This window comes from Brachyistius frenatus, unplaced genomic scaffold, assembly GCF_029030835.1.
Source record: "Brachyistius frenatus isolate BFR_SWC_R1_liver_20210118 unplaced genomic scaffold, ASM2903083v1 Contig_72, whole genome shotgun sequence".
Lineage (NCBI taxonomy): Eukaryota > Metazoa > Chordata > Actinopteri > Embiotocidae > Brachyistius > Brachyistius frenatus.
The window spans coordinates 269,516-281,348 of record NW_027210671.1 but is presented as its reverse complement, the minus strand read 5'-3'; the positions used below and the strand labels follow the sequence as shown (position 1 = coordinate 281,348).

The 11,833-nt window shown below is 41.7% G+C and overlaps 1 protein-coding gene across 2 annotated transcripts in view; it reads right to left on the bottom strand.

Moving 5' to 3' along the window:
* Positions 1 to 745: 745 nt before the first annotated feature.
* The window catches only part of sema6a (sema domain, transmembrane domain (TM), and cytoplasmic domain, (semaphorin) 6A), a 107,366-nt gene continuing 96,278 nt past the window's right edge, over positions 746 to 11,833 (bottom strand). For both annotated transcript variants that reach the window (XM_069707734.1, XM_069707735.1), the window contains one exon: positions 746 to 5,236. In XM_069707734.1, coding sequence (XP_069563835.1) covers positions 4,074 to 5,236 — 1,163 coding nt within the window. In that variant the 3' untranslated portion in view covers positions 746 to 4,073. The remainder of the gene's footprint in view (positions 5,237 to 11,833) is intronic.

Below are 11,833 nucleotides of genomic sequence, written 5' to 3'. Positions count from 1 at the left end.
ATTGTGGAGGCAGTGACAGGCTTCATTATCTGCACCCCATCCTGGTTATCTGATCTCCACGCAGCCTAACTTCTACCAATGATTGTAACTTATGACTCACCTCAGGATCAAAGGCAGGAGTCTGAAACTGCCTGCCAAAGCCGTATTTCATGACAAAATGGTTTGAAGAATGTGCTAAAACGAAGCTAGAGACCCTAATTTGAAATAGGACCTGACACAACTCCTTCTAATGTTTTATAGTTTAAGATGTGATTTAGAGTGTCTCCTGTAGTAGCCTGCATAACAGAAATCAGCTTCCAATCTCCATCAAACTGCTTGCTTCATTTAAACGACAGGATCAATAATAAAACAGAGTACAGGCCTCTTCATCCTGCTCATCACTGAGTCTTTTTTTTAACTTGTTGGATATGAAGTTAAAAAGATAATTTTCACTTAGGTTGAAAGTACTTTCATCCACGTAGGCAAGCTTTGTATGAGAAGTAGAATTTTATTCTAAGAAGCGTTTCTCAGATCTCGAGGGGTTGATGGTGGTTTTACAACCAAAGAAGAATAGTGTACTCAAGGTCACAAAAGTAAAACATTTTCCTTAAAAAGGATTCTCCATCAAAAGAGCCTTGAAATCCTGCGCGAAACCAGGGCTTGGTTTTCCCCAAATAGTACAAGCACAGAATTCAACTGAAGATGTTACCAGTATAAAGATAACAACCTAAGGCACAGAAACAAGTGAAAAAGTCAAGGACATATCAACGTCTTCATGACAAGAATTTTATTTTCATTTTTTTTTTTTATTACATTTTGCATTAAATTAAAGAGTTTTTTTCTTTACAACATACATTAAGCTGTGAATCAGATGTTAAGGAAGTGGAGAGTAGGGCAAAAAACTTTGTGACGTCACAATATCTTACAAGCTTACAAAGTTCAAAAGTTTGAGAAGTTGAGAAGAGAGCTGATTTGCATCTAATAGCAGTGTATTATAACAAGGGTGAAAGACAAAAAGGCACACACCAAAGAACATCACTGTCCACAGCAACCTTCGCAGTCAAACCCAATCCAGTCTTTAAAATGTTCGAACCTTCCTCTATCAAAACGCCTCGTGTTTAGAAACTTTAAAATGCACCTGCAGCTGAATTTACTCCAGAGGATGTGGACATTTAACCTGTTCACATTCTTCGTGGACAATTCTCGCAGGCGAGAGCCAACACGACCGTACATTTCCAAACAAGAAATATTTAGTCGTAGATCAGCCTTACTCAAGGCCAGGGAAAGTTGCGGATTCATGCACTGGATACATTGGACGGTGTAAATAGGGCCTTTTTGTGTCCAGTCGCAAGTTAACAACACAGTGGTAATCTGGAAGTCTGGAGTGAACGCACATCTTCATGCTAACCTCGAGTCATTTGCACTTTGAAGATCTTTATATTGATAATGTCTCAACTGACCCCAGATCATGTTTCTGATGGGACACCTTCCTCCTGGCTCATGCTTTGACCTCATCTGTTGCCCATGACTCTGTCATTAGCAACCGAACCTTGCCAGCGCCTATGTACACGTTAGTCAGGTCACAGATCCTACACGTTCTTCCTATTTTAGCTGTGGATTGAGACATAGTTGGCTTTCCTCCATTGAGAAACAGAAAAATGCTTTGATATCAAGAAAACTTTTACCTATCTACACGTACGACACTAAGGGAGTGCTCAGATGATTTAAGTGTTTAGGTGAGGGGTGGGGTGATCGATAAAAATCCTCAAGCAAAAAGGAAGTGAATGCAAAAACGATCAGATTAGTCAAACTCTCAGCCATCAGTAAGGCCTTCATAATGAGAGTTAAAGAAGCAAAATAAAAACGCAACTCTAAACTTCCTCAAACTGTGTTGTCTCTTACAAAAAAGGGGCTTTGAAGAAAGTACAATTTTTGACTATTGTCGTTTTAAAATGTTTCTTCACAGGAACCAGCCTGTTTATGCAACTGCCTAACAAATGAGTGTTACGGTGCACGCAAGAAGCCTAAAGCTGTGTTAGTACACTGGGTGCTTATGTGTATCTCATACTGTACGTTTGCTATGGTGTCGTTGTTGCATTATTATTGCGGTGCACCAGAAAGATACACATATGTTGGCCTTTCTCAAGTAACAAATGTTAATTATTCAGTTAATCAGTCAATTAACCGTCACTCCAAACAAACAGACAGCAAAAAAAACAAGTAAAAACAAATACCAGGACCTGTATAAAATAGAAAAATCAAAAACACTCACAATGTCGTAGTCGACACTGCCAGCACAACATAAAGGGTTGCTTTAAGCGCATTAATGGCACAATCAGAAATGAACCATAAAGATGAGTGTGTGTGTGTGTGTGTGTGTGTGTGTGTGTGTGTGTGTGTGTGTGTGTGTGTGTGTGTGTGTGTGTGTGTGTGTGTGTGTGTGTGTGTGTGTGTATATGTGCATGTGTTTATGTGTGGGTGCCAGAGAGAAAGAGTGAAAACAGAAAGGAAATGCTCCTTCCTCTCTCCTCCCTCAGGGCTATAAGTGTGTTATGTCTAGGGACCAGAATTACAACAATAACACCTACATTCTTTAATTGCATTTTTATCAAACCAGGGAAATATCATGACGTAATAAAAAATAAAAAATAAAATACAACAAGGAGACAAAGTTAACAGCTAGTAAAGAAAACATTGTAACTACTTTAGGGTGTAAGGCACAAATTTACATGTGGAAAAAGAAGCAGGCAACACAGATGGTTTTATAGTTTTCCTTTTCACCTGCTCATCTGTGAGGCCGCCAGAAAAAAGACAACACGCTCCGAGATGGAGGCACCGCTCGTTTGCTTGCAGCCACTTACAGCTTCTTTTCGTATGTGTGTATGCAGATTCCCGAACTGCTGCTGCAGCTGCTTCTCTTATAATTGCAACATGCAACAGTGAGCTTGGATGGCACTGGTAATCCAGCAACCAATCAGGACAAATGTTTCTGACTCACACGAAAACCACAGTGCTGATTGGGGGATGCTCATTGGAGGAGTGACAGGGTGAGATTCAGGAAGTCTTTTTTTTATGATTGGTCTAAAACAATGGAAATTCTGGTCCGCAAAGGTAAAAGTCCTGGTCTGGCACAGTTTAAATAAATATCTCCTCCTCCTCGTCACAGAGGTCACGTATATCTCAAGCTGCAGGTCCCACTGAGCACACAGTAAGACCTCGTGGACCTTTAGTCACCAAGAAAGTTCTACTGGCTCCAGTTTAATGACTTTAAATATTTTTTTCTCACACTTGATTAATTCATATTAAAAGATCTCTTCTTTGTCCTCTCTCTCTCCGAGCCTAGAAAGTCAGTCTGTTTTTTTTTCTTTTCAAAAGCACTTAATAAAAATAAATACAACAAGCTATTAGTATTAACAGTCATGTGTTATTCAGTAACCAGTACAGTAGAAGATTCTTCTGGCCCGAGCTCTGAGAGAAACCCGGGCAGGACTTGATTGCTGTAACACTGAGAGGCTTTTCACAGTTTCCGACAGAACTCAGGCAGCCGTCTGTCCTTTCAGTCCAAACTCAATCCCTCTGAGTGCTTGTTCGCTCAGATTCTGCGATCCTCAAGGTACTGTACAACGATTATTCTCCAACCCCCACCCCACGTGCTGTCTTCTTATGTGCTTTTCCAGCAAGATAAAGTATCAAGTCCCAGTGACCAAAGACACCACAAACAAGAGAGCCACTGTCTTGAATGCTACAGGGTGCCATTCGATGAAATATTCAGGACAACCATCATCTTCTTTTTCAGTAGCACGTGTTCCTGTGTGTGTTAACAGAGGAACTGGGAGCCAGCCAGAGCCTGAGCTCGATGACGGCAACAACTGACGACAACCATTGTATAATATTTACATATTTATATAAAAAGAAAGTGTTTTCTTAAAAAAAAAAACTGTGTTGCATTTTCCACTGTACTGTACACCAAAAACAAACAAACAAATCACAAAAAGGAGACGCAAGTTGTACAGTTTTCCCTGTTTTTTTCTCTCTTTCAGAAAACACCTTTCACTACTGTCTGTTCACATTGGACTGGCAGGGTAACGAGCTGACTATGTGCCGGAGTCACTGGACTTGACTTTTGTCAAGAGTGAGACTACGGAGGGTTTGGGAGGGACATCAGGCTTGAGATGTTTGATGCCCGTTCGAGGCAGTGAACCGTAGGAGCTCATTCCAGGTTGCCGCGACAGAGATATGCCCTGTGCTGTCATTTGTATGGAGTCCACCCTCTGAGGTGCAGGTGGTGGGGTCTCCACACGGTTGAAGCTGTGATGTCTCGCCAAATGGGAGGAGTTAGATGAGTTGGTGTTGTGCTTCTTGAGGGCGGAGGAACCACAAGCAGCGGAGGCCGATCCTTTCCGGAGTCCATAGACTGACGAGTGGACCTCCAGGCGTTTGCCCATCTGTGGGACAGCAGGAGGTATGGTGAGAGAGGCCTCTCGTTGGGGGACACGAGGTGGCAGCACTCCATCTGGATCCACCATGTTGAGGTTGTGACATGGGCTCTTCACTGTCTTGTACTCCAGGGTGGCCCCCTGGTCGTCCATGAGGCCGTGGCCCATGCTCAGATCACTATGATGGGGCTGCTCCACATACTCATGCTGGTAGGACTGCTGGTGCTGCTGCAGATGAGGCTGAAGCTGGTGCTGATGCTGTGGCAGTGGTAGGACTACCACACTGGGGATGTGGCCTGGTGAGGCCCTCAGGGGCAGGTCTGTAGAGATAACAGGGGAGCCCATAGGTGGCATATCCTTGGTGCAGGCATTGATAAGGTTCTGATTTCTTTCCCACTCGCGGCTTCCCCGGCTGGGCTTACGACGTGGCTGCATCGGGGTGGATTCAGGTGTTGGCAAAGCAGCAAGGTCCAGGTGGTGTTGGTCTGCCTTTATCAGCATCTTTCCGTTTGGTGTCAGCCTCCCGTTGTGCATCAAAGGGGTGAGGATCGCCTCGGGGCGACCGTCTTTGGCCTGCGTCTCAAAGAGGCCCGTCAGCTTGGTCACACTGTTCATGGATCCCCGGCGCGAGTGGAGGTGGTGGCTGTCCTTTTCCTTGCGGCCTGTCAGGTTCATGTCTCGCCGCCGGTGGTCACAGACACAGTAGACAATGATGCCAGAGAAGATGGCACCCATGGCAAATGCTAGGATGACGGCGATGGCCAGCAAAGTCACAGGAACCAGCTGGTCACGACCCTTCTGGTAGCTCTCACGGATCACACCTGCAGAGAGATGTAAAGATGACATTCAGACAGGCATGAAGGAGAGGTGACACTGCTGCAAGGGGGCGGGGTTAGAGAAAATTGTTTCTAAGAAAAATAAAGCTGTAGGGAAAGATACTTGTTATTAGACCTGCCAAAATATAAAAAACAATACTAAATTAAAATAATTAAAAGATATTTATTGGGTAAAAAGATTAGCGGTTTAAATAATTTCATGAAAAAATGCAAATGAAGAAGGATTTATCCCATCATAAGGAACATCTATTCAAAAACGGGCAAAAAATGGTAGCTTGAAGTGGCAACATTCAATACGTCCCAAAAATCCAATCTTAGACTGAAAATGTGTTTTGGAGGGGTGATAATGATTCACATTTTAAATCCAAGATAAAACCTTCTGCTGAAATGAGAAAAGATATGAGCGCAGATAAAGGAGCCTGAAATACCCAAACCCTTTCTTCTCGTAGATGCAAATGGGAGACTTTTCATAAAGCTTGGATCCAATCTCATGAATCACAGAGAATACATTAAAAAGCCACTGATTATGCGCTAAATCCAATGAGCTGTGTCATCAGTGTCTTATGAAAGCGCTACTTTCAAAAACGCGATGTGATACGGCCAAATAAAAGATAATTCAATAAAAGCAGATGTGAAGTATTTTAGCGGTGGGAGAGTGGGAGCAGCAGGTTGTGTGTAATAAAACAGGGTCAACAACAATCTCCACGCATGCACACACACACGCACGCACGCACGCACGCACGCACGCACGCACGCACACACACACACACACACACACACACACACACACAGATGATAACCCGCAGCCTGTTGATGAATGTAGACATCTAATGCAGCACTCTGTTCCTTGGGTTAAACACACCGGTCCACGGCAGAGAGATTTATAATGACTTCACACATGACCTGTGTCCAGCACAGATCAGTTACCACAGACAGAGGATTAGGCAGGTGGGCTTTATCAAGTAAAAAGTTCCCACAGCGCACTGCCAGTCTTCATAACGTGACTCAGTTACATGTGTGTACTTCACTCATCGTCTCATATCACGGTATGTATTACTCCATGCACAGAACATACATATCAAACATTTTTCATTTTGAGAAGGAGGTCATAAAAACCTGATTTATCTGAGGAAATTAAACTGATATCCATATGTATGAATGGAACTCAACTTCACATAATCCATCATGTGTTTCTTTATATTTTGAGCAAAGATAACATTCCCAAAGTATGTAGCCACAAGTCATATAGTTTAGATGTAAAACAGGTGGAGCAGGGGTAGGTGTAAGTATTGAGGGTAGTACTGGGACGTCAGGACTGCTGTTGAGCATTCCCGAGGTGTCGTGGGCTTAACTAGACGAAGCACCAGTGAAGGGAGGTGCCCACTTGATAACCCCAGTAAGATACTGCACATTCTCACCGTGTTTCTGAGGCTTTGTACCAGGTAGTGTCTTACTTGGGTGTACGAGCAATGTGGGTAGTTGTATTAAGGTAATGTTAGTATGGCATGACAGGTAGTAAAGGTGAGTCAGTCGACCCTTGAGGAGTTTTTCCACAAATATCTGGTACTTTGGTTGTAGTTGTTGGTTTACAGTGAATCTAAAATAAATTTGCAAGTATATAACCTAAAAAGGGCAACCATGGCTGAAAATGTCCCAGACTGTGTCATTTTAGTGTAATTTATTGACTAGCATTCGTAAAATCTTCTGAATCCACCTTGTTAATGTCTTCTCTTTTTCAAGTAAAATGCTTTTTAAGATGTGACATACAATATTATTCTAGATATTTTAAAACATGAACATGAACATTGTTTGCAGAAAAAGCCATGAATTTCACATACAAAAACTCGTGATGACATGACAACATACACATGTCTGCGAAACGTGGTTTTGGAACATTTTCATGGTGTAATGTGTGAAGACCATGTAAATTCCCATGTGAAAACTTTTACACATTTTCTCCATGTGGTCATGTGATAATGCAACATGTGATAAACATGTGTCATACATGTAATCCCATGTGTCCCATGTGGAAACTCGTGTATTTTTTCTGTAATGGATTCAATTTGTTCCACAAAACTTACACTGCACACTATACCTTCTCACAGGAAAACCAAATACACTCAAAATTTCTTCAGTGTGAGTTGCAAACAGGAACTTTGCCAAATCACTGATCAAAAGAGTTGTCAACACAAAACATCGATGCAATCTAGTCTTTTTACAATTTGCTGTTTACACGAAACATCTTGCAATTTTTGCTCTGTAGTTTTTCAAAAGAAGATGCCACAAAACAAAGCTTTAGTTCCAATAATTCTCTAAAATCCTGAAGGGGCTGGGTAATCATGTTTGGCTTTTCAGCTCGTCTGTGTCACTGAGGATGTACTCGAAGAATGTCTTCTTTCTGCGTCTCCTGAGCGAGACATAACACAGACACAGAGACAGCAGGGTAATCTGTTCTCATGGAACTGAGATCCAGACTCTCTTAAACTAACATCCATAATCCTCACTCGCTGCAGTCGTACTTCATTAGTCCAACATGACTTAAAACCCACTTTCCTAGTTGAAATAAAGCACTGAGCAATACCTCACTTTAAAAAAGAGCATTTGCTCTGGTCATTCGTCATTTATTGTGAAAACAAAAGTTCACTTTTCTCTTTAATAAAGTGCTGACAAAATGGAGCTCAGTCGTACCTAATTTAGTGCTAAACAAAAGGTTTAAAAACGTATTTTCGGGCCAAAATCTTTCTATCAGGGACGTGCCTGTCTGTGTGGATAGTGTGAGAAGTGATGAGTGTTATCTGCAGCAAAGCATTGAGGTTTGAGAAGTGTTACGGCGAGGACTCGTGTGACCAAACAGCCCCGCCTGTCCACCGAAACATCTGCTTCACATCTCATTCAGCAACATCTAAGAGCGAGAGATACTCTTCTTCACTGCTATCTTTCACTCAGTTGACATTGCTCTGTCCTCACTTAGATCTTTTTTTTTTTTGCTATTTGTCTTCTTTACAGAAAACAATGACTCACTTTTCTGACTTTCCTCTTGTTCAGAGTGTTTTCTTTCACATTGCTCATCTTCCATATGTTTAGTGTTCTTATTCAGTGGAAACTGGGAAGGCTATAATTACAACCTTGTGGTATTCGTGAGTTATCATCCGTTGGCAGAAACAGCATGGTGACGGCTGCCATTTAAAAGCTGCTGGGTTAAATATTTCTGTGAACAAAGAAAAGATGGAGGAAGGAATTCAGCTTCACTTGAGGTGAGGAGTCCTGGAAATCGACAAAAAAATTTTACATAAGAAAATAAAAGTGCAAGCAGAAACAAATACTTTGCCAAATCTCTCTGTCGCAACCAATTCAAAATTAACAGGAAGAACATTCATTCATCTCGGTCTATGGTGCTTTCATGCTGAAACAGCAAGTCAAAACTGGTATGAATTTTCATGACAGTGAGTTTATTGCTGGCTTTCTTCGACTGGGCATTTGGATTTCACATTGAATAACAAAAGCCGGGGGGCAGCAGAGCCAAACGGTTGTCCATCCTGGTGAAGTAGGCGAACTGTGGAGGTGGATCTTTGTCTTCTATTCTGGGTGTGGGAGCCAAGGTTAAAGCCCTATTTAACCTGCACTGCATGGCTCTTCCTGATTTAAAGAAAAAAAAAACGCTCTCATTCTTTTCCTCCTTCTCCATCCATCACTCACTTCTCCCACACACACACACACACACACACACACACACACACACACACACACACACACACACACACACACACACACTCCTAGAAAGTATTTAGCCCAGGGCTTTGAGTAAAACACAAAAGAAAGAAAAGGAGGAAACTTTGAAACTTCAATTTTTCATGTGAGGAATTGTTTCTCATCCGAACATCAAAGAGAATGAAAGTTGCCACAGAGGACACCGGCGCTGTCTCAGTCGATTCACAGGACTTCTTAGTTTTGAATCAGGGTGGCTCTGCCTCTTATTTTTCGATGCCCGTTTGTGGTCTCGGTAAAACTTTTCAAAGCTTCCACAGCGTGACCTTGAACAATATCAAAGTGCAGCGAAAACCCACAGATTTTCTGCTTTAGTCTCATCATGTTGGGGTTCTGACTATATAGTGACTTGTAATCTTCTGGTTTCGACTCTCGCCTCGCCCCCAGAACGTATCGCGAGGCTTCCTGCAGCTTGACACTTCTCTCAGCGGTTGAATTGATTTGAATTTCACACTGCCTCGGGCCTCAACATTCAGATATTAAACACATATCAGATATTTCTTGCTGTCAAAACAGGCTGGATCGGCAGCACTTACTTGTGAATCAGAAACATTGTAATCTGCTGTGACTGGAACTCGTGAATGCTCCCTCTCTCTCTATCTGTCTGACACATAGACACTCTTACACTCTTTTAATCTCTTCAGAGGCACCAGCTGACTTAAGCCCACAGAGCTTGTCTTTGTGTTGGTGTTGGGGAAACTTCAAAGGCAGTTACACATCACAGAGAGGTTACGGAGAGAGCCCTAACCTCTGACTACAGGCCGTTACACATTGTCTGCAAAATGATAAAAATCTTAATCAGACTTAACTGCACTCACTGATGTGTCACTTGTTGAAAGACAGAACGGGGGACCTTGACAACTACAGAATGGAGTCAGGCAAAAGATGAAGAGTAGAAGCACAAAATGTTTAGTGGCTTACGTTTAGTCTGCTTTCACTGCAGTGAGAGCTTGAGAAACGGTTTTCTGTTGCGGACTAGCTTGTTGTCATCATTCAAAAAGGACATTGCTGTTTAGACGATGACAGTAATTCATTTTGTCCTATTTAATCCCCCATTTGGATATTATCCCATTAAGTCTTGTGTGTGTTTCTGTTCAAGAGGCACTTGCATTAATAGTGTTACTCAATATTAAAGCATCCATCAGACAATCCAGAATCAGTGCAGTGCATACTGATGAGCAAGTTAAGATATAATTAAACTCCCAATTATATCATTCTACTACTCAGGTATTAATACTGTTGTACCTGCAGTAGCCAACTCCCTTTATACAAAGTATAGTATTTAATAGCCATAGGAAATCAACCCCAATTAAACATCCCTGGGACGCCTTGAATTGACACTACTACTGTTTCTATTACTGAGTGATAGACTTGTTAAAATACATGAATAGCAAAGCTAAAACATTTAATCCACTTCTTTCTGAATGAGTGATACCATGTTGACATGTTAAAAAAACAAACTCCCTGACAGCAGTTTTACTGCAAAAAGAAAATAAATCACAGTTTATACAAATGTGGATATTTCGAAGTAGAAAAACAGGGGTTTGAAATCAAATGTGGCTATCAGTTCATCATCTTGACTCTCATTAATTCATATTTAAGCTTGATGAGTCACTGTTACACAGATGGTGACCAACTGCAGCTGCTGAAAATGTGTGGCAAGCTTCTGACGTCTGTAAAAGTGCCACAGTATGCATGCACTGATATTCATTGTATTTCATCCAGTTTTAAATGCAGCTACTGGTGATCATTCAGAGATGTTTTAGTACACAACAGGCCCGTCCTAACACCACCGCAGAACAAAGACTCAGCTTGTATCTACGTGATGGGTGCCTCAGTCATGGACATTGCAAGTTTAAATTCAGTTCAAAGTAGAATAATGACAGCTGAATGTGGGTTAGACGAGCTTCAAAAGCACAAAAGGATGAGCCGCCGTGATATGAAATTCAGTCTCACACGGCCGAAAAACAAAACACAGCTTTTGTATGAAACAGAAATGGTGATGACTCTCACTGAAAAGCATAACCAAAACATAAAAAAAATTGAAAAGTAAGCATCAACTGTGAGTCGAGCACAAAGGCGGTCTGACAGAACAATAAGCTAATCAGTGGAGAAAATTATGGTTTATGGTTTGACGTCAGTCAGGGAAGTGCGTAATGCTGGGAAAACATCCAGTCCACTGTTGCTATTATGATTCACAATGAAGCTGTGAATAATTCATCTGCTTCAAAAGACCTAACACATCTTTGGCCAGTAAGAAACACAAAACCAAAATCAGAAATGACAGGAATATGGGTTGTAAGAGCATGTAATTAAAATAAATATTTTTTTCTTTACTCTACTGTCGTCGTCTTGGCTTAAGGGCCACTCCACCAACTTCTTTCCCAAATCCTAGCATCCTTCTTAATGGGATTAACCTAAACCCTATCATTCAACTGCAAGGACATATGAAACTACTAACATTAAATTTCCCAAATGTGCTCAACCTCAAAGGCTCCTTAGAAACGTCACCAGCCAAGTGCATTGTCTGACAGTGAGCAGAGTTCACGGTGAACTAAGCCTAAGCCTCTATTACCTCAAATCTCATCGGCTCACCTCCATAGGAGGGCAATTTAAAACAAGAGTTGTCTATAATGATCAGACAACCAAGAAATCCCTACTCTATCTCTTCTTCCTCACTAGTAGAAGAAGAAATAAAGCAGAAAGGTTATGTGTGATGTTATATACTGGCCACATTTCAGAGAATTAGCACCTAAACAGCTCTCTTGTATTTGCCACTGGTTGTTCCATTTTCAGAACTGATATGTGTAGAAATCA